The sequence below is a fragment of the Python bivittatus genome, unplaced genomic scaffold (assembly GCF_059951505.1).
Source record: "Python bivittatus isolate LINGU-HERP-01145 unplaced genomic scaffold, Pbiv_v1 ctg000210_np1212, whole genome shotgun sequence".
Classification (NCBI taxonomy): Eukaryota; Metazoa; Chordata; class Lepidosauria; order Squamata; family Pythonidae; genus Python; species Python bivittatus.
Window position 1 is genome coordinate 14,477,624 of NW_028277053.1, and position 24,383 is coordinate 14,502,006.

Sequence of the window (24,383 nt, forward strand, 5' to 3'; positions counted from 1 at the left end):
CCTGTGAAGCCATCATAACTGGAGTTTCACTTGAAGGTGAAACTGTACCCTTTTACTGTACCCAATCGTAAGAGACAGGAGTGATTTGGAACAATATCACACCATCCTTGCAAGCATCTTCTAATGCTGATACACGATGTGACACCATTGTTTTAACTCTCTTATCACTGCCTTATTTCATTGTGGTTTACAGGATACAGGAAAACTCTCATCATAATGGCACATGGTCATTTTTAGAAATTACACTTCTATCCGTGTTTTTCAAACTTGGAAACTTTAAGATGTGTGGACTACAACTCCCAGAATTCCTCAGCCAGCAGAACACTGACTTATATAAGCAATCTTTTAGTATAGAATAGCCCAGCAGGAAAAATGTACAACACTTTTTGTTTTAAGAACAAACATTCTGGACACTTCCAAAACATTGTTTTTCGTTCTGACCATGGCAAATTCTTGGAATTTCTGGACAAAATAGGCCAGAAAGGTAAGCTTTGCACACACAGAGGCAACAGATTCTCCACATTCACAGACTTTTTCAAAAGCCTGTTAGTCTGTTTTTATACAATCAAGAAATACAGTAATGAATTAGTGTGGCAGATAAATATATTTAAATAAAATAAGTTTCAGCATTCTTTTATTTGTTTAGAAATAAATATGGCAAAGAAAAAGCTTAATAACGGCTTCAGTACAATACTTTGACTATTTGGTGACTATTCAATGTCACCAAATAACCTGCAATGGAATGCACTTTTACAACAATGATTAGCCATCTCTATAGAGTTGAGCAATTGACAAATGAATTAGTAAATATGCCAATAATAATTCACAATGTAAAAGTTTGTTGTCAAATCCAACAGAACTTTTCACAAGGCAAAGATATGTGTGTCTTCCAATGTGCAAACTGAAAAATTAAGGTTGTTATATGAAAATAACCAACAAAATTGCTTTGGTACTTATATTTGTGCTGTGAGCATTTTATGCTTCAATTTGAATAGCAGCTATATGTTGAATATAAATTTCAGGTTTATCATAGAAATAACAATACATTTTACATAAATGTGCATATTACCTATAGTGAATGCAGCCATCCAGCAAACACTACAAAATATTTATAAAACTTTATAAGATATATCATATTGTATTGCGTTTTTCTATTAAAATTTCAAAAAGCTAGTAAAATTGTAAACATATATAGCTTGATTTTCATTTTTAACATTTAACCAATAGCTTAAAATGTTGTATGTGAAAAAGCATGTCAGTTAATAAAAGGTGAGCAATAGAAAAAAAATCCATTTTCGTTGTTTTAATTGCCTCCCAACCAGTGCAAATTATGAACTCCATATATTATAGTAATACGACAATTTTAATTCAGACCCAATGCATTTATGAATCTGCATTTCAAAATGTAATGACAAATGTGCAGCATGCAAAGTGTATATATACTTAAAAATATGTAAACGTCGTGAAAATATTATTTGTGATAGCAATTAAAGGTTTTAAAAATATATTTTACCAAGATAGTGTCATGTCAGAAAAACAGTGGAGACTGGGAGTTTTAAATTAATAAGGAATACTTCTCCCTGAATGTTAGGAATATGCTAATATGCTACTTGCAGGTATTTATGATGTGAAGAATCATTCTGAACTGGTACAAAGTTATGAATAATGTAACCAAATGTTTTCTTGAATGTCTAAAGGACTCCACATTTTTATTCAATTGGTTAAAATATTTACAGCGCTCGTAATCTCGCGAGTAAAGCCTCCACTTCAGGAATCACTTCTCCTTTAGAAACAGAACCACCAAGTCCTATTTCGTCGCTTCTGTTGGTTCCTCCACTCATGACTTTCTTTTTTCCAACAGTGTTTCTCTTTTCCACTGATGAATTGACTTTTATTTCATGATGGGGGTCCTTCCTCACTGGGTTTCTGATTGAAGTTACATTTGTACTGTGGTGAGGATACAACTTTTCTCCTGTTGGTGGATTTTGATTTTCTGTATGAAAGAAAAGAGACTTTTTTTTTTGCTGTACACAACGGTGAAGGGCATAAAACAGACTTACACATTTACAACATTCTTAGAGCTTATCCTTATGGCCTGGCTGCCCCATCACCAGAACAGGCAGACAACTGTTTCTGAAGGGCAGAAACAGATGCCCCCACCCTCTATTAATCCCCACTCCCCTTCAAAGCAACCTCAGGGAGCATTTCTCTGGTTCATTTTTGAAGCACACTTGACCCTGATATATTACCTTGACTACTCTTGTTCATTTGGGCTAGGATGCTTCACTTAGTTGCAGGTTAACCACAGCAATTCATTGGTCACTTTGCAAAAGAAGGATCACCCCTTCAACTGAGCCAATGATGATTATGCACACAGAGTGTCCATGCCTCACTTTACCAGCATTGGTGAAATAGCATCATGGTTAAGATTTTTGCTTAGCCTAGAGAAGGTTGTTCATTTAAAACTCTACAGAAACCCTACAAAAACAATTATATTTTTTCTTCTTTTGGGTAGTTTTCCCCAGTGCGTGAGTGCATGTGTCCTTCTTTCAAACCCAGAAGTTTACCATTTTTTCCAGATCAGAGGTAGAAAAGTCACACCTCCAACTCCCAGATAGCCCAATGGGGTTCTGAGCAGAGAAACTACTCAAGAAAAGGAGAGGTAGAGAAACTATCAGAATGCATCCTGGAAAAAAATGGTATTTTTAAGCTGCTCGTTATCCCTAGATGTATCTACATTTTAATGCTTTTACCTAGAATATATAAATATAACATCTTTTCTGTGTTTGTGTGTGTGCACAAATTCACAAAAATATTTGACAACTGCTTTCCTGGAAAAGAACAATAGGAGGGCACAGCAATGGGGAAATTCTCTAGTGGGAAGACATGGCAGCTGGCAGTCTGGTGTGAATAATTTGCAAGTTGTTGCCAACGTGTCTTAGTTCAGACAGGATTTTTTCAAATCAGCTTAGAATTAAGCTGGCCTGAGCACAGGGCCAGAACAGCTTAAATGTAAGTGAGGATATGCACTTAGGTATAAGAATATAGTTTTGACTAGAATCAAAAGGAAGGAAGAATGTTTATATCCCTTGATTCATGCAATGGGTACAATATATTTTGGATCCTTAGTGGGTTTTGCCTATGTTGATATATGTATAATCCATTCAAACAGTTTATAGAAATTCCTGAGATATTGCACTGAAGGAGCTTAAAGATCTTCTAGAAGTATTGTAGGGATTTGAACAATTCTTCTCACCTTGCACACTAATAAAAAAGCCTGCTACATGTCTGCTAAACTAAAAGTACAGCAGCTAATGCTGGATTTGGCTGAAGCAATTCAAACAGCTGTATGGCAAAGTACAAGTCTGAACATACAGTAAATTTCTATAGCCTAAGCAGTGTGTTCTCAAGTTAACCTATGTCACAGTTGTTTTGAAGAAAATTTGGGGAAAATGCATCAATCTCTGAAAGACAAATTGAAAATGAGGCAGAGGCTGTCTTCAAGCAGAAGAAACTGAGAAACTTGTATATGATGGCTGATCCAACTGGCATCAACTGCCCTGAGGACAGTAACTATTGGGGCTTGATGTTTGTTTTATCTGGCATTCTAGAAGATGAGTAAAGCTTATTTTAGCTCTATGTGGAGTGAACAATCCTTTCAACTGATTTGTCAGTGTACAGCAGTAACAGCAATTGAAAGAAATGTTTGCTCAAATAAGTTTACAAATGTGACAGTGAGTCAATTAACAGGATTACCCAGTTCATAGAAAAGAGAAATTGAAAACACAAATAAAGTTATATTGGGAATGAAGCTACTGATGAGATTTTATGACATTAATTATGATGTAATGATAGGGATATTTTTTTCTTATTCCAATTCCTTTTTCAGATATAATTTAGTCTCCTACCAGTTAAAAAGTGATACTTCTGTACAGAATCTGACTGTGTGCCAGATCAGACTAAAGCTTCATCTAGTCCAGTACCATCTTCAAAAGTGCCTGTGCTGAAAGTCCTAGAAATGTCATTGTCTAACCCTTGTTTGTTCCCAGAATGTGCTAAGCAAAAAATAAAAATGAACTGCAGATTTTAACTTAAAACATGAGACCTTAAACAATGAGTCAATTCAAACTTCAAACAATCAATGCACTCTTCTATGATCTCCCTTTTTAATGAACCTTCTGAGAGATCTCAAACTTTTTTAAAAAGGAATATTCAATATTCATGTAACCTTGAACAAGGCTTGAAAATGGCTTCAACAAACTTGACATGACATTTAGAGTTTTTTGGTTATTCGCTGAAAGATGTTCCATCATCCCAATTGTAATGACTTTGGAGCACAGGCAGTCACTCATGACAGTGTGTTTTATGTGACTGCTGAAAATCCCTACCGAAAACAGCTTGTACATTAAAAGGCTGCTGCTGAAGATATTTACTGCACTGTCAGTCCCTGACCAGGGGCTCACAATGATGGATGAGTTTTTTACACAGTTTCTTGGGCAATCTTGACGAGGAAGTATGATCACCTTTTGGCTGTTAGGAGAAAATAAAAACTTTCTTCTACAGCTTCCTTTATCAAGGAGGCAGTTGTTACTTAAAATCTAATAACAGAGGAGCAATATTCATTTAGTTTCATTTACTGCATGATAAAATAACATAAACATATTGCCAGGATTAAACCCACACAAAACTGTTAGATGATGTGCCTTTCTGAATGTCTATAAATGTGTAAATGTTTTGTGAGTGTGTATGTGTGTGTTGTGCATGCACAGGCACACACAATTTCCTTCAAGAGAGAAAATATTCTGGAATGATCCTGTTAGCCTGAAAAATAATAGGTATATAAGAAGCAATTGGCAATTCAAAAACTTCATAAAGGCCCTGGATATGTTCTTGGGGAAGGAAACTGTCTTCCTGCCATGTAAATTCTCCATATGCAGAAAGATTTTGACGGGAGGGTATTTTAAACCTGCTACGTATGTAATACGTAATGCTGTGGTTCCTTTTCTTAAAATATAGGGGACAGGTAGTTCTGTGCCAATGCCACTTGCCCTTTGTCTATTTTTTAGAGTTTATTAAAAGAATGTTTGAATTTGGGTTTACATTACCCCAAATGTGACAATTCTTACTTAACGATGTTTCCTTTAGTAACAATGTTTCCTTAAACTAAATATAACTATGGAAGTATTACTCAACTTCTCTGAACAGCTACAGAAAAATATTGCTCTACATTTGAGTAGCACTTCGAAACATCCATAGGAATTTATCCATTTATACCCACTCCATCCTAATTTTATCCTTACAATAAAGCCGTGTGTTTGTGATACAGAGACAGGATCCAAGATCCATCTTCTGAACATCATGGATGAATGGGATCATGGACCTGGAGCTTCCCAGTCCTCACCTGATGCATCAGCCATCACCGTCTAGCAGTTTATGCTGGCTTGGAAGTATGGCTGTACATAAATAACATTTCTCTATAGCCATGACCCTGGAACATTTGGGGGGGAGGGTTGCCTTCAAGTCAGTGTTGACTCTTGGTGACTGCCGGGACTAGTTACTAGTTTTCTTGGCAAGATTTCAGAAGTGGTTTGCCATTGCCTCTTTCCTAGGGCTGAGACAGAGACTGGCCCAAGGTCCCCCAGCTGGCTTTGTGCCTAAGGCAGGACTAGAACTCAGGGTCTCCAGGTTTCTAGCCTGGTGGCTTAACCAGTACACCAAACCAGCTCTCTAACATGTTTTTAACTCTCCTTAATTACCATGTTTTAATATTGAATTAAACACACCATTTTTCTGGTGGCATTATTTAGACTTAATTAAGATGTGTTAGTTAAGATTTATTTGGCCTAAGTATTAGTGCAAATCACTCTCTAAAAAGAGAGCCAGTTTGGTCTAGTGATCGAGATGCTGAACTGGAAACGTGCCTGAATCATGTAAGCTAGCTGGGTGACTTTCTAGGACCTCATAGCCCTAGGAAGAAGGCAAACCACTTAAGAAAATGCTGCTAGAACACTGCAAGGACTTGTCTGTGCAGTTGTCAGGAATCAATCTAACTAATTCAAAGGCAAAAAAGCCATGCCTTTCTACAAGTCTAAAATACATGTCAGACATTACGTGTATTTGGAAATTGCAGCACTTGATGTGAGCCTTGAACTTTGCACTGATGGCGGAGCAAATCCAAATTCTAGTTAGACTAAATTGAATTTTCTTAGAGCTTTATTAAACATGATTGTAGGTTGTACATATCTGTTGTATTTCTTCTTTGGTAGCAATCTGAGCATTGGCAGTACTAGTTTTACTTCTAAATGAATATTACTTGCATCCCAAAGTTGCCTGTTTAGAACTAGATGAGTTGAGTTCATCAACTTACTGTATACATTTTCTGATGACTTAGTATCTTTCTTTAAACACACACACACACACACACAAAACAAGCACTATTTTCAGTTCCTGTTCTGCTGTTAAACTTTCAAGGTAGACTTGGCAAATTTTATCCATTGGCTGAATTGTAAGACGACTGCTGTTCTAGGCCCTTTAAGAATCAGAAAACTATAAAAGCAATAACATTATTATTCTTTTTCTCTCTCTTTTTAAAAACAAAATATTTGGTATGCCATTTTTCTATTTTTCCCCTTCCAAACAAATAAGCCATAAGGATCTCCAATAAGGAAAGTCTTCCATATTTAGCATAGCTGATACAATTTGCTGTATAGCTAAGAGTTTTTAAAATGATTAAAAATAAACAGGTATATATTCTTTAAAGAGTTGAAGCTGACGATAAATCCAAGCTGAATCCATCAAAATCTGAACATGCCTTAAGAGAAATGTCTACAACTAGCAATGGCAATCTTCACGTGCCAAAGTGGTATACATTCTCTCCATTTTTTTTCCCAATAATAATCAAGAAAAAAAATATATTTCTGGTCCTCAGGTTCTCCACGTATAGCTAGAATTAAGAACTCATATTGCAATATAGGTATCAAATAGCACTGGCTTGATCTGAGAATTTAATTGTTAATGGCAAATGATAAGGTCTGATTTTTCCATTTTAAGTCTGACGTGCATCATCTTTGAGAACTTCCAGTTCACCATAGTATATTTGGTTTTTGTACAGAATTTTATTTCCCCTAACCCTAAACCTGCCACTTCACTTTTGATTGCTAGAAATTGTGTCTGAAAAGGTTTTCTATATGGCTCAGAACTGATTCACCTTGTTTTTGTTATCCTTCTGATTTGGATATAATTAACCATGTCAAGAAGGGAGTGTTAAATGTTATGTGCAAGACACCGAATATTTTTCTTCCAGTATATGGATTAGGAAAGAGATAAATGTAATACTTTCCTATTTCCTTTAGAGAAATATATATTTGTTGAGTCATATGTTCTATTTTGCTAGCTTGCTTTTTCCACAGAAATGTTAACCATTTTGTTAGGAAAAGTAAAGTAGTTCTCCAACAGCAGGTGTGCCCATGTCCTTGTTCATAAATTGAAGTATGTGATGTCCCAAGCCCTTCCATAACATAAGCATCATTCCAAAAAATGATTTTTAAATAACATCAAATTTCCAGCAAGCCTATTAGGATTCAATTTTATATAGAGCACGCTGTGGGTTTAATGCCAGTCAAATTCCGTTACGTAAGCCACTCATCATCTTGTTTTTCAGAATGTGAAGGCTGAGCCCACATTTGCCCTAAGAGATGGCATGGGCTCTCCTGCCAGTGTTGCTTTCACAGTCTTCCATCAGGACAGCAGAGGATTTCGCCATTTTGGAAACAAGGACCACCAATACCACCCTAACTACTGCTTAGCAAACTAGTCCACCAACTGGGTACCTTTGCCCGGGGGCAGTGAAACAGCTGCTTTTTACCGAAGTTGTTTTTCTCTACAGTGGCAGTGACTTGATTGTGTCCTGCTTGTGCTGAGTTTACTACCTGCTGATTTAGCTCCTGTTGATTCAGGAGAAGCAGCTAGAATGGCCCACGAGGCACCTCCCTGTGAAACACCCACTTACCTACAGGCTGTTGGGTACAGAAGGGGGAGGGGAAAAATTATGCAATAAAACACTTAAAAATAAACTTCTCTTAATGTTCTGAGCTGAGCCAATCAATCTGTTCATTAGGCAGATCCCATTTGGGAGCCAGGGCACACTGTTCCTTTAGGACAGGTCAGATTTTTTAAAATGGAGATGCTCTTTCTGATTTGGGCAATGCCCTCCTCACTTAATGACCACAATTGGAACAGGAACATTGATCATTGAGCGAAGTGGTCATTAAGCGAGGCACCCACGTGACTGCTTCGCTCAATGACCACAATCCAGGCACACCTGGTTGCAGTCGTTAAGCAATCTCCCAGGTCCTTAAGTGACAGAGTGAAAGAGCTGCATGCTGAAGGATTTCAGCTCCACATTAAATCCTCCTGACAGGCAGCCCTTTCACTCTCAAATGTTCCTGAAGCCCACAGAAGGATTTCAGCTTCCCTCCCTCCCCTCCGCTTGCAACCTTCCCTGCCAGCTTCCCCATTGAGTTTCTAGGGAAGTCAGCAGAGAAGATTACAAATGGCAATCACATGATCACAGGGTGCTTGGCAACCAGTCATAAATGCGAGCTGGTTGCCAAATGCCTGAAATGCGGTCATGTGACTGCAGGGGGGGGAGTGCAACATTTTATGACAGCCATAAGTGCATTATGGGCCGTAACCACCCTTTCCGTGGCCATTGTAACTTTGAATGGTTGTAAAACAAGCAGTCGTAAGTAGAGGACTACCTGTAGAGAGCCTGAAGTGAATTCTATTTGAATGGATAATCATACATTCATTGATTAGACACATCCCAGACTCAACTGTCAGTTCCTCTTGCCCCCAACCACTGTTTCAGGTTTCTCAATACATGTTTAATGATAAACTATTCAATCTCAACTATCCTATAGTATTCCAGCACTCTAGCAGTAACAAATACTGGAAAAGAATGCATACATTTGTCATATCCAAGTTAAGGTCTATCTCTTATCATCCCTACTTTCTTCCACTTTAAATAGTGAGGAAGAGAAACAAAGAAGGTGACCAGGGTAAAGAAAGACAGCATAAGCCAGTGACTGCAATAACAAATAATAGGATTTTTCAGCAGCCAGCTCTGCATAACAAACTACGTTTACTGAAGCTCCATCTTTTATAGAACTATCATCTGGTCATTCTGGAGAAAAATGTAGAAGCCAGCCAAGTATGATATAAAAAACAAACTTTAAATAGCTTTCAGGGCATACTTAAAGGTATATATGGACTTGAATAGAATGAAGTTTACTGCAGCTGTATATAAGATTGTAATGTACAAGTTAACAGTTGCATGAACACTTAATATTGTAGCTGTAAGTCTGATGTCAGGTCAGTGTAAGCAACCTTGAAATGTTAGCACAAACCTCTTTCCCTAACACAACATTCTTTCTACATTGCTCACCAATCACCCTTCACCTAAACTAAGCAGATATGACAGAGTAGGTCACATTGTCAAAGCATTTCAAGGAAGAAGCTTTGCAAACTGTTGACAGAAAGAAGGCAACAGAATCAAGGTGGTAGAAATAGAGAACATGAAAAGGTGAGAGACACCGTAAATGGAAAACAAAATATAAATGGGATTCTAAAATAAGAAATATGTAACAAAACTAGCAGGAATAGGGGTAAAGCAAGCAAACTAATAAAGGCAGTAATGCAGATACAATAGTAATATGTGCTCTTGACAATGTGAAGGCACATTTGCTCAATCATAGCCTTTGATCAGTAGAAATGCAGGCTCAGAAATTATGGCAATTACACTGTAGTAAGCCATTCAGAAAAATGTACATACTTGGTTTTCTGTTTAATAATGTGATTGACAGTGAATTAATACCAAAGAGCATGACTCACGTACAATTTTAACTTATTTTCAGTGGCAATCTGCTTGTGGGATTCCATATTTTATTGGCTTGTGTGTATATTTTTGGCTTTCCTTTCAAGACAAATGAAGTTGAACAGTTTATGAGAAGCTCTCTTCCTTCCTCTTTTTCTGAACAAACCTATGTAGTAGGTAGGACTGGGGTTATAACTGGCTCAAAGTTCCTAGCCCTATACTTTAACACTGCTTGGAAATTATATGAATGCTGTAATAAATAAACGGGGTGAGTTATAATCCATAACATCTGAAGAGCATCCACCGGGGAAAATCACTGAACCACATATTTCCTGTCCTATTGAAAATCTACACAGACTCTCTCACCATCATAACAGCTGTTATGGCACAGATTTTTTTTTTTCTCTTTGTAGATTTACAGTGTTAGCCATGCAAAACATGTATACATAGTACCCAGTCTGTGGTCTTAGAGGAGTTGATGCTTCAAACTAATATTGTTCTTTAGGTACAGAATTCATTCAATTCAATTCTGTATCAACCATTCTCGTACGCAACTAACAAACCAACTTAAGCTTAATTCAAGATGGGCAGTTGCCTTTATAGCCTTATGTGTAACTTAAACATGTACTCAAAATAGCATCAGGGTAGCTTTCCTCCAGCTATTATTTATTAGCTGCATTTCAAGGGCTCCCGGGAAATATGATTCCTAGAAAGGATCTGCTCATAGGAGAACAATGATTTAAACAGAAAAGAAACTAGTTCTTGGAAACCATCAAGCCCTCCAATAAAGGACAATTTGAATAGGTTGAGTCTGCCTTGAGCAGAGCTCAACTTTTGGATGTTGCATGGAGCTGTTCACACAGTTTTCTCTCCAACAGTATAGAAGTCTTTCTATTGCCTTCTTCTGGTATATTTATTGAATCCCTTAGTCTAGCCTACAGTCCTGGGATTTTCTGGAAATCTCCTACCCAAACACTGACCAGTACTGAGCCTGCTCTGTTTCTAAGCCCAGAAAAGGTTGGCTAGGTAATTATCTAGTTAGGCGCCTCTGAGACACAATCAACTCCTGTGTAATCACACCGACACATCCATGTAGCTTTTGTTTGCAGAGCTATAGGAGTGGCTTATCACTGTCTTCTTCTGATATGATTTTCAGACTTCCTTCTTCAGCCTACAATCTGGAATTCCCCAGTGGTCTCTAGCAAAGTACTAACCACACCTGATTTTGCTTAGCTTCTGAGCTACACCAATTGGCCAGTTGTAGCCACTTAATGAGACAAATGTATGTCTTCATGGGATGCTTTGGGGGCTGCAAGATTGGTGGTAAATGACCATGATGCCAAATGTCATCAAGGAAACACTGTTCCCTCTCCTACAGATGCTTTAACGTAGTTCCTTCTCAACCCTTCTGTCCTGGGATTGTTAGTGGGAGGAGGAGAACATGAAAGTCTCTCTCCTTATTGCCAACAGTCATGATGAGGCCACTGGAGAAGAGGACAGAATGTTAAAACTTGCCTCTCCCGACATGGACTTCAGTATACCAGAGGGATCATGTAAATAAAGATTTCCTTTCCAATAACCCAGTGTCAGAAGCTCCAGCAATCAATCTATCCCCTCATTAGTTGCTTGCTTCGTTTCTGCCTCTTGTTTAGTAGGGGGGAGGAGGGAGCAAGGAAGGTGAGACTGTTAACCCAGATGGACTGTTATCTAAAGCCAGGAATGTATAAGGTTGCACCAACATGAGAACCCAGGACTGGCTGAGAGGAAGGAGGGGTAAACAGGAGGGTAAAAGTAGAGTGGGAAAGCACGGGCTTTTAGTTTCAGCAATGCTTTGAAGCTGCATGTACATCTCAATAAATGAATTTCTTTTTGAACCTAACTTGGGTTTCAAGAGATTTTTCTTTGTTGAGATTTGAACATCGTAGACCTGACACCCAGATGCAAACCATATAAAATGTTAAAGGTAATAACTGCAAGCTTGTACCTTGTCTAGAAATAAATACATTTTTTCAGCAGTGGTATGGCACTATCTCATTACGTCCTTCAGGAGACTAACTTGACTGCTGAGTTTTATACTAACTGAGGTTTCCAGATGAGATACAAAGATCGCCCCTAGTAGATAGAGCACATTATAGTAGCCAAACCTAGAGGCTACCAACACATGCCTCATTGTTTCAGGGCAATTTTCTCCCAAGAGGGGATATAATGGCATATCAGCTGAAGCTGATAAAATATGCTCCTGGCCATTGCTTATATCTGGGAAATTAGAGAAAACTCCAGGAACGCATAATCCACTTTCCTACTTTTTTGGGGCAGGATATTATCTCACACAGAACAGGGAGTTCTGCTACTTCCCTGGAAATGTGATTCTTCCATTTTGTACAGATACACCTTCAACTTATGATCCGTTATTCAATCATATCTTGTGTGCAACCCAATCATAGCTCAAACCACTCAAATGCATTATTAATAAAGCTACAATACATACTGGACAATGACACCATACTTTCTCAGGCACTGAGAAAGATCCATGCTTACATAAAGACAATCTCAGATCCATGCTTACATAAAGACAATCACCCAATTGGAACAGATTCTCATAAGCAACCAGAAACAACAGATCAGTTGTGTTAACGTAAGAACCAGACGGTGCAACAAATCCAGTTGTTAATTTCTCCCTCACATTTACACCAACAGAACCATCACAAATCCCAACAACTTTATATATACGTTTAGAAACACCTTCATATGTCCTTTCTCTACTGTGATATATGCAATCATCTGCCAGAATTGGACAAACAGGACAGCCTTTGTGCAAAGGAATTAATTGACACAAATCCGAGACAAGAGCTCAAGACAAAGACTAAGTAATATCAGAGCAGTTTACCCTCCTAGGTTGATGGGCTCTCCACTTACTACCTCATGCAGGCAAACATTCAGGACAGCCAGATTACAGCCTGAATGCAGATTTGGGTGTCATCACCATGCTCACAGGACCCAGCTCCAAAACTCTTGACAATTTACCCAGCAGTTTCATGTGGATGAATGAAAAACACAGGAACTATATAATATTCCCTTTAAGAGGAATTTTGAGATAGCAAAAACAGTGTACCCTGTTTCAAACTCCCAAGCAATCCAGAAAAGTATTATGATAAAAAATGCTGATGCTGGGCATTAAAAAAAAGTGGTATTTGAAAAGCCCCTCTGAAATCTGGTGTGGTTCTTCCACTTAAAAGATTCACAATTTCTTGCATATTTCACTTCATTCTGATAAAACAAAACAAAAGAAAAATAGCTTGGGTCAGGTGGTCCTTACATAGCCTATTTGCCATTAAGTGAAGAACAGGCAATGGCAGTTTTGATGTATTCTTCAACAATGTGATAGTTCTTTGCAAACTGTACTCATTTTCTGTTGCTTACTAATTATTTTACAGTTTCCAATTATTGGCCCATTTAGTATTATTTTTCTTCTTGAGTTGTATATGCCATAAAATATGATAAAATGTATAACATTTAGGCTGAACTAATACTTATTTAAAGAAATGGTTTGGGTCATTTTTGGTTCATCTAATGTGCTATATTAGTTAAAATTTTGCAATCACAATAATTAATGCTGTGATAAAAGATCCTTATAAGAACCTTTGAGCCTCCTTCTGAAGTTATGAAAGTTGCTTTTAGAGGAATAGCATCTGCAGCAAATTTGCTGACATAGCCTGGAACTTTTACACTGCAATGCAAGATTTAAAGCTTAAATATTTAGAGGATAGAAAATATTATTTCAAATAGGATATCAAATTAAGAATAATAAACACTTGAAGAGACACACAGACACACACACAAACACACACATCTGTGACTTAATTCAGACGTATTTTTAGCTGTTAAAAGAGTTCCATGCAAAATTTATTCAGTTTGAATAATTTACTAACTGCATTTCCATAACTACCATAAAAAGCGGTACCTAATATAAACACCATAATCATCCTATTGTCTTCCAGCAAATCACAGCTGCTGCTTTCTAACTATTAACATTATTATATTCTGAAAATTAAAGTCCTACTTGAACATTAGCCATGAATCATAGCTTCATTCTAACATATGCAATACCTTTGCCTAATATTCAACAGGAATAATCTAGACAACTGTTTGGGATTATTTTTATAAGAATACACTTGCACACACAGAGAGAGAAATAATAAAATTTAAAAAAGCATCCTTCAATGCAGAAAATGCTTGAATATTTATTTATTTGATTTATATCCCGCCTTCATTTTTGGTCAACTCAAGGCAACATATATACATATCGCTCCTGCCTCCTGTTTTTCCCAGAGATGGGTTGGGCTGAGAGAAAGTGACTGGCCCAAAGTCACCCAGCCTGCTTTCACCCCTAAGGGAGAACCTGAAGTCACAGTCGCCTGGTTTATAGCTCCATTTTCTTGATCTAGTTTGTTCCCAATAGCAAATTATACCAAGTTTCTAAAACTTATCAGCCACCCTTTGGATTGGCAGTTTTAAAACCTCTATCGCATGCAGTTTAAAGTTTCAGCATACACCCAACTACTTTTGAACAGCGTAACCTTAAAACTCACTAAAAATTGGTCCTGTACACAGTATCATAATAAAAAAGATTCTGTCGCATCACCTTCATTAGGCACAAACTTCTGCCACCCTAATTAAATTGCTCGTGTTGGACACAGCAGGTAGTTATTTAACAGCATAACTAAGGCAAGTATCTGTCTTTGCAACATAAAGAGATAAGACCCAGGTGTTTCAAGGAAATGATGCATTAAAATGGTCATAATGAGCTATTTGTCAGATACTGCCATTTCTAACCAACTGAATGTTTGGAACAGACAGACATTTTTGGACTTTTTTTTCTTTTAACTGTTTACTGCTGTATCTCTGTAATGACCTATGGTTTATTCTTTTGCCCAAAACTGTATATAGCTAATGGAATAAAGCTGACCATAGCCGAGTTTTTTACTGAAAAACTCAATTCAGGTGGTTAATACTGAAATGCAATATGGCGGTTTGTTATAATGAGCAATATCAATCTGTGATATTTGCTATTGCTTGTTAGGTAGCATTTTAGTGAAGGTCAAGGTTGTTCTTCCCTTAAAAATAACAAAAAGGATTTGACAACATAGAAATACCCCTTATCTGAAAGAAAATTACTGTTTGAACTTGGGCTAGCAATTAAAAAGATATGCACTAGTACGCTTCAGTATTTGAACTTTTTTTAAAATAAAAAAACACATTTCTTAATGTGCCTACGCAATAAGAGTGGTAACTTTTTTTAATTTTAAAAAGCAAACTGTATTTTAAATGACATGAAAGGCCTTGAATGTTAAATAAAGGTGATTTTCCATTTGTGATTACAACACAGTTTTGCTTTAATTGCCTTTAGGCTAATTGACTTCTTCCTGTGTAGATAAAAATGTCCTTTTTAGCAACTCTAATTGCTTTTAAGGTACCCCTCAGGAAATAATGTCACAAAAATGATGTATCAGAAGACTTCTTTGTTTAGAGGTGCATTCACCTGAAAACATAAATTGCATTTATATTTATGTAAGTATTTGGCTGATTACCTCCAGAATACAAGACAGCTATTACTTCAATATTATTAGAGGTTAAGACTGAGCATAATTTTAAAAGATGTCAGTTGGTGTTCAGTTTCAAAACATAAAGAATTGTTATTCAGGACAACAGTGACATGTTCCGTTATGTCAGAACTCTGTTGGGCTTTACATAAACACAAACAAACAGGAAAGCTACTATTATGATAGAGAGGATGAATATCTGCAGTGTAACTGAATTTCCTGATGGTGCGATCATTCATATTTATAATACATCTGCACAGTTGATGCAATCACTTCAGGCCGCACCATTATTTCAAACCAATCTATAACAGAAAAAAGACAGGCCGTTGACAGGAGTTAATGTGGGTTTTATTTTGCTTACAATTGCTTTCTAATCTACTAAATGGCTATGAAAATTGATGCACTGTTTGAAGTGCTTTTATACATTCCTATAGATAAAAGGCTGTGGTGCTATTCTAATCTCCGTCATGGTAAATTGAATTTGACCAAGTTCTTTGTTTTCTTGGTTTTAATGTAAACAGCTAAGCTTGCTGGTATATATGTTCAAATTAAATTAAAGTGTAGCACACTAATTGAAATGGAGGCTGGAGACTACTGACATGAGGATACTTAAAAAAAAAAAAAAAAAAACTTTAGATCCACAATCTATGCACAATAGGGACAGACAATTACTGATGCCCATACTGAATCAAAACCTATTACCAAACAAAACAAAACAAAAACAAAAACAAAAAACCCTAACTAAAAAATGCACAACAATACATTTTGATTCCCAGGAGCACCGTGCCTTGTGCATTAACTTTTTATATTTTTAAAAGACTCAATTTTAGGTACCATTTAATGCTATTCTAAAAGTGACTCTTCAAGACTGCAGGACAGCGTTGTCTCCAACTGAAAGATTCATCTTTATTGCTGCAATTTTCATCTGCTCTTATGAATCAGGCCTACCTAAACCCAGGACAGGACAGGACAATATGCCCCATTCTACAGAAAGCATTTCACATCTTTTCTTTTACATTCCATCAAACCACAGCTTTGCCTGGTGCTGGTGATTAAAATTAGAGCTAGAGGCGATGGGGGAAGATGTAAAATACCTTCGCCAACTAGATGTCTATGTGTGTGTCAAACTACGACTCCTACCACCAGCAGCCAGCAAAGGGATGATGGGAATTGTGAACAATATGCCTGTAGGGTACCAGATTGGAAAAGGCTGATTTAGAAGCATAAAAATTAGCCAAGAGACCTCAGCTCAGAGATACTCCAGCTTCCTCTGGGTATTTTCTAGTGTATACAACTGTGATAATTCTGCTTCTGAGCCAAGAAATCTGTACTTTGTTTATTTTTATTAATGCGCTTGGGAAAATGACTGCTCTGCCACTTTGTTAGAAGCATCAGGGGAAGAATAGAGGTGGAAAACTTCCTTGGACTTCAGGCCATCTCAATTTGCTTCTAAATTGTAAAGTAGCTTCTAAAAATATATTGGCACTATAAATTTTGATGGGTAGAAGACTTCAGATCTTCTCCTTTGTTTAAATGACAAGTAAAGGAAGTGGCAGACTCTCCTTTGGGACTGGCTCATATCTCAGCAGGGATGATCTATTCCATAAACTAGAAAGGGAAAGAGCACACAGAGGGAATAACAAAACTGGAGTAAGAAGGTAATGTTTATATGTATTAATCTAGTCAGCATTCCCATTACTCAACATTTTCTGTTTATAAAATACATCCAAGATGACATGCTGAATTTGCTCTTCACAGCTGGCTGATTCCCCCCCCCCCCCCCGTTTTGGGGTCTTCCCAGCCAATTTCTAGTTCTTACTCTTTTAGGCAGATCTACTAGCTTCTCTTCCACCAAATGGATGAGATGGCTTTGGACCCAAAGATTTCTCTTTCATTGGAGAGGTCTCTAACTATTCCTGCTTGGAATGAACTTTGCTTGCTGGAATCGAGAGGAGGAAAGGCAACACAAAGTGATGTTCATCTTCTCTGTTCACACTTAGAAATGCATGACTTACATTTTCTGCTATCAGACTCATAAAGTCAAATTTTAAAAAAGATCCTATTTTAAATTCCTTAACCCAAATTTAAACAATTGGATTAAATTTTCTAAACAATGATTTAATTGCTTTAATTAGGTTTATTATACGAGTCATTCTGATGGGGGGAGGGCACAAATCTTTATTTCTGAAAATGTGCTATTTAAAGTTTCCTGACCTCTTGCAGCATGGCAGGAAGGGAAAGCATGGTGTAGACATTCAACTCTGAGATTGTTCAGAGGTTGTTTCCCCTGCCCCCCTCCCAATCAAGATTCTGGTTGAAATCAGTTTGGATTTCCAAAATCTCTCCCAAATGCTTTGTTGTTAAAAACGAGAGAGAGAGAGAGAGAGAGAGAGAGAGAGAGAGAGGGAGGGAATGAATGAATGAATGAATGAATGAATGAATGAATGAATGAATATGAGCTAGGTAAAACCTATGGGTTAATCCTGTTAAAAGGAACTTAGAACAAGCCAAAAGGGGTCAACAGACCAAAGGGAAGCAGCTTCCTATTGACTGAAATAGAGAAATGTCAAGAAGCATGTAAGACTTGTAGCCAGCAGAAAGTAAGCTATGAAAGCAGGAAGGAGACTGCTAAAAAAAAAAAGTCGAAGAAATATGGGTTGTTCTTTTCTTATTCTCATACAGTTAACTTAAAAGAGACAGGCACATCCTCAGAAAGTGTAAAAGATAAATTTAAAGACGACCTATCTAAGATAGCCTAGCAGCCAATCTTCCTTTGTTTAAAATTTAAGTTTGAAAGGAGTTGTAAATCTTCCATATCTGTTCAAGATCCTAACCATTGTTTGCTTCCTTAATCTTCTGAATACCAGAAATTTAAGTTAGAAAAGTTAGAGTTTCTTCTACACAACTGTAATAGGAATGAAGAAAAATGCTTGTTATCCTATATAGTAATTTTGAATTGTTATAAGGAATCCTCTGTGTTTAGAACTTTACTTCATATGGAATTCCAAAAGAGGGATGAAGGGTCTCTTCCTATTCTTTCCATAAAAATCCTGACCGCTTATTTCAGAAATGGGAAATTCACTTGGTTTCTGGGAAGGAGGAAACTGACAGGCCACCAGTGTCATGAGCCCTATCTTCATGCAGTGGATCCCCTTCCTCCCCTTGCCCTCACATATACAAATATCCCCAAGTCCAATACATAGCATCTACAAAAAACAAACCACAGATTATAAGGCAATAAAACCTCATATTTTTTCATTCTCAGTGGAAAAATAATATAAATTTCTATGGTCATGTCAATTAATGAGCATTTATCAAGTTATTTTAATAAAACATTCACTTGTATATGGATGTAAATTTATGAAAATAAGAAATTACTTGATTTCACTGCATGAGTTATGATTGCTTGAATCTAGAATTAATGGAGATAATTTACAAAACATGCAAACTGCCAGGATTCATATTATTCTGGATATACATAAATGAAATAAATAAAATGAAATGTTGACCTTTGTGGCAAGAAGTATTATGGCTGAAAAGCAGACAAACTGAAGAATTTCTTCCTGAGCAACTTCAAAGTTTGTATTAGTAACCAGATGTGGGAAGGTGTCTGGAGTCATCCAGAATTAAATATATAAACTCTGGAACTGAATGTCAAGTTGAGTCCAGGTGATGTGTATAACACAGTACTGTTTTCCTTTGAGATTCCAAGCAACTTGACCTTTCTTCTTGATGTCGGTTTAAATAACCCAAGACATCATTCAGACATCTTTGGCAATTCATTCAAATAGCCAGGAACAAGTGGCAATAAACTCTCATTTCCCTCCATCTTCCAAAAGTGAATTAGAGTTCACTCTGTTACCAGACAAAAACCACTTCACATTAGTATTTTTGAGATGCGTTAATGAAAGTGTCAGTAAAAAATATGACAAACCCAACAAAGAGCAGAATTTTAGCTGATTCACGTCAAAGTTCAATATTATTACAAGAGTTTTCTATCATTAAAAATGTAATTTGCCACTGAACATATGGCATTGCAATGGATTTGACAAAATCCTCTAAAATTTAAATTGAACCCAGTCTTAAAATTGAGTTAAAATTAATAATATTTATTAACTTTAAATAGATGTTTGAAGACTGACAAAAAATAATACCCGATTGAGAAACACAAAACTTTTATTTTCTATTTAAGAGGAGACTCTACATTTATTAAAATAAGATCTGGAATTGACGGGTAGAAAGTAGCAGACAGGTAGTTCGCATTGGAAAGGGCCCAGAGTACCAAGAGTTGGTTCTTTCCTGGCACACTACTGGCATGCTGAAGAGAGAGAGAGAGAGACTGGTTCCGTCATTGTAAGCAACCAAGTTCATACCCAAGCCAAAAGATGGTCAGCTTCATTGGCATTTTCCATTTGTTGATTGTATATTGCTTTTCTTGTTTCCTACTTGGAAGATGGGTGTTTGGGTGAAAAGGCAGCCTATTTACTCAGAATGAATGAATGAATAAATATCCATTATCTACAAATCCCTGTTATTTTTATGGTCACGTCTATAAACACTAATTTGTCTCCTATATATTAAGACACATCATTATGTTAAAAAGCAAAATCTGGTAAGAAAGCAGATATAAAAGATATATTTTATATCTTTTATATATAAAATATATATATAATTTATTATATCTATATGTAATATAGTTTATTATATTTATTATAATATAATTATAATAAATAATTTTATATATGTATAAAAGATCAAATTTGCTTTTCTGTAGATGAGGTCCAGTTTGATTTGGTGAACCTGCAGTTCCTGTTCTTCATAAGACTATCAATCTTCCTTTGGAGAATTGATTAAAATGAAGGTCTCCATTATAACCAAGCTGGACCTGCAATTGTCTCCTGCCATGTGTCCCTAAGTCAGAAGTATTCATCCCAGGTTTGTAATACTGCACCGGGCAGTACATCTTGGGGCAGGAAAAGGCCATTTTATTGCTAAAAATTGAAGAACATAAGGGTGCACAGGGAATGGCAAATGAGTTATTTTCCCTTTCCTACTTCTTAACATCCTTGAATAATTCAAAGAAGGGACTTTAACTACATGGTCTATCTTCCCCAAACCGAATTCCTCCCTTCAGAAGAGAGGATGTAAATGGTCTTTAAACATAAAAAGGTTTATTCCTACAGCAAAGGTAAAGGGGAAAAAAATGTCCACTTCTTCTCTAGCTGATGAGTGTATGGGAATATTAAACCATTAAAATGAAAGTATTTTCTTTCTTTTAAAGTGCTGTAGGAAAAACCATGATACCTCAAGTGACATAGCAGATTTACTAATAAACACATATGAAAAGTTGTATGCTAAACAGGGTGCTTATATACATTGATAAATAAACTAAAATAAAATAACAAATGTGGAAGCAATGGGATCTTGACTTGCAAGATCTGTATTGCAAGATCCAATAATAGTAGCTATTCGAGAAATTAAGCTTTTTTCCCGAAAATGCTGAAAGATGGGGGGAGGGTGAAGAAAACCTGATGAGGCAGAATATGTCTTTTCAAATGACATATTTCTTTCACTAAAGCAATACAATACCAATTTATCCATCAAATCGGTTACCAAGATGTTACCATTTTATCATACCGTCTCTCAGACTATGTAAAAGAGTGTCATACGGTTGTTCAGAGGGTTGGACAAAAAGAATTACTAATTCTGATGCCAAATGGATAGATGAATATGTATAGGAAAATCGTTATTGAACAACACTTGAACCAGTTTATTGTTTTACAGCAAAGGATACTAAATTTCTTCATCATACAAGGAAATATATAGCCAATGCACTAATTCCAATTAGTACAGGGACAAGTATCAGACTTCAGGACAAGTAAGACAATAAAGCTTTATTCTTCCAAAAGCCCAATCCCCTACAGAATTTAACAACAGTAGAAATGTCAAGGCTTTGATTCTGCTAGATTAGTTAGTTCCTTTACTGCAAACAAGAAAGAAGCCGTACATACGCAGAGCATTTGCCTGGTGCAGAACAAACGAATCAAGCCTTGCATGTTATTTATTTATTGGACTTATTAGCTGCTCTAATCAGATGATTATCAGCAGTGTACAACTCCCCAAATAAGTAATCTGTGATCTGCTACTGTAAATCAGGTATCATTCAATATAATAAAAAATTGATTTATCACCTGGACAGATAGTCATAACAGATCAGCCCCGTGGGTTGGTGAAATAAACAGATTGTCACCAATTTTCTAAACACCAGAAGGGAGGGGACTGTTCAAATATCTGAATTTTGGTTTCATTTTTTCAGTTCAGAAATCTCTGATTCTTCAGCACAAAATTTCACAGAAGATAATTTTTTGCTGTTCATGACACTACTATGAAAGTGGCTAAACCTTTTGGATGAAAACCGGTATTTCCCCTCGTATGTTAGAAGGGATACTACATAATACATTTGCCATAAGGAGTCTCAACATACCACTCCTGATTATTAAGAATGGAACTGGAAGGCAGTCAGCTCAAAGCAACAAAAGTGAAACAGGCTAATAATGACCCAAAATCTGTTTCTCAGGATCTCTTGCTTCTGGAGATTAAGTTTACTTTTAGAGAAAAAGAATATAGCACCAGTAGTTCTGAGTTAGGCTTAATTCAGTGTGAAAATCTTGTAAGCAGTAACAATGAAAATGGACCTGTTCCAATACAACCTGAGCAAAAGAGTTCAGCTCTGAAACAGATGAGTGGTTGTCAACATATCATGCACATTTCTTTGGGTTCCGTTTTTTCCCCCAGTATCTTCTGTTGTCCCCTTCCCCAGCAAATCAAGTAAGTCCAGATATTTACACTAAAAATGGGTATATAACATTACTGGTAGGACACTGGGACTACATCATGATAATCAGAAAGAAACTACACATGCTAAATTAAACAACTCTCTGGAACCTTAGACATTTTTCTGAATCCAACAGACAATTTTCTTATCCAAGTTAGGTCCATCCACCTCTGGGATTTTTTTTTTTAATCTTTTAAATTAGTATTGTGGAATTTCTGTTTAGAAAACTTCATTTGCGCAGTTAAATAGATATATAAATTCTTTTTCACCTTTAAATCCTCCTAGAAGTAGAGATTAGCTAGGACCCACTTTTGCTACTGACAGGCTAGTGTCTTAGGAGTCCCTGTTCTAATGGCAGCATTTTCTGCCAGGGACAGATATCCTTTTCTCCCAAACCTCAAAACTTCTAATTCTGCCATCAGAACAGAATCTAATGCAACCTATCCGTATTTTGGTAACATTTGTGCTGAACTAATGTAATATATTATACATATGGAAACCATCTAAGATTCAGTTCAAAAACAGCATTTTGTTGAAAAAGAATAGTTGTATGAAATACAGGAATCTAAACCAGATTATTCCCCACCCCACGCCCGCTGTGCTAAAACTTTGATACAAAATCTGGATCATTATACCTTATTTTTTTTCAAACTTGACAATGGCAGCTGACATTAAACCTTTGAATGAAATCTCAAGTAAATAATTGTTTAATTCATATGAATAAAGATGCATGCTTTACGGCAGAAGTAACTGTGCATTTACTAAACTATGTATTTACTAAAACGAATTTATCAGGATATAACACACTTTTTTCCTTAAAATTTGGGGCTGAAATCCGAGCTGCGTGTTATACACCGATACTCAAGCCGCAGGGCCAGGAGAGTGGAGCCTTCATTTGAGCCAGGGCTGTAACCGGGCAGCTCCAGAGGTGAGAGGCGGGCGAACGAGCGAAAACCGGTGCTCCCCGGTGAGCACTGGTTTTCGCTCGCACTGGGGAGAGCAGTTTTCGCTCACGCGAGGTGGGGAGCGCCGGTTTTCTTTGTTCAAAGCGGTGCTTTTCCTTCCATATTACGTATTTACCTTATAAGTGGTATAAATATTAATAAGCAAAAAGTTCAGAGCTCCCTTTACTTTGCTTCCAAGTCATTTATTTTAAATTTAAGTTTTTTTACTCAAGCTTCCTTCTTAAAATTAAGGTGCATGTTATACGCCTGTGCGTGTTATAGGCCGATAAATACGGTATTTTACAATTGTTCATTGGGCTATGTATCACTTTATTTAGGAATGGCATGGCGGTGATAGGCCTACAGATAGCCTTAGACTGTTAGGAGCCTAAGAGTTAGGAGTTCAACTGGATTAGTTTTTTCAAAAGCTAAACACGTACACACATGTATTCCTTTTTTTCCCCCCATGCTACTCTCAGGCTGCTGTTTAAAGTTATACTATAAGAACATAAAGGCAGTTGCCTTTCTGGATTAAACAGAAGGCCTGTAGCTAGTTCAGTGTTTCTTTCCAACAATGATCATCCATTAGAGAAACCACATCTGTGCTATGAAATCCAGATGTGCGCTGGAAGGCAGCACAGAGTAAGATCTCTCTATGACCCCTCACTGCTACCCAATGGGTCACTTAGGATTCTGCAACTGAGATACAGCAGCTTTATATGCATAGAGCAGAGTAAGTTTACAGAGAGACTTTAGTATCGGTGCTTCACCATCTACCTGTAATCACAAAACCTCCTCTGGCTTACATTAAGCATCCACCAGCAGACTTAACTTCCACAGACTGCACGGGAGGGGCTATTGTATAAAAGATGGGTTGTTTGGGTTTTCATGTCTTTTATGAAAAAAATGTATTCTGTATTGCTCCTCATGCTATTTACAAGGATATAATACTGTACAAACCATGCGTGCTTCTTAATCTTTTGTTTAGAAGTAGGAGGCTCACAAAAATCATTTCGAACAGTGGTCCGAAATTACATCATTAGAAAAAGAATTAAAAAGGATGTGTGATTTGGATACTTCAGTAAGGTTACTAAACATACAATAAAATGTGTGTGATAAAGACCACTGTA

General features: G+C 36.8%; 1 protein-coding gene and 1 long non-coding RNA gene across 3 annotated transcripts in view; one reads left to right on the forward strand and one right to left on the reverse strand.

Annotated features, from left to right (window-relative positions):
• Positions 1-600: 600 nt before the first annotated feature.
• Positions 601-24,383, reverse strand: part of DIAPH3 (diaphanous related formin 3) — a 108,732-nt gene continuing 84,949 nt past the window's right edge. The window contains exon 28 of the mRNA XM_088139512.1: positions 601-1,993. Coding sequence (XP_087995638.1) covers positions 1,731-1,993 — 263 coding nt within the window. The 3' untranslated portion in view covers positions 601-1,730. The remainder of the gene's footprint in view (positions 1,994-24,383) is intronic.
• The window catches only part of LOC148216169 (uncharacterized), a 58,736-nt gene continuing 43,863 nt past the window's right edge, over positions 9,511-24,383 (forward strand). For both annotated transcript variants that reach the window (XR_015795919.1, XR_015795920.1), the window contains exons 1-2: positions 9,511-9,583; positions 20,249-20,409. This is a non-coding gene — a long non-coding RNA (uncharacterized LOC148216169). The remainder of the gene's footprint in view (positions 9,584-20,248; positions 20,410-24,383) is intronic.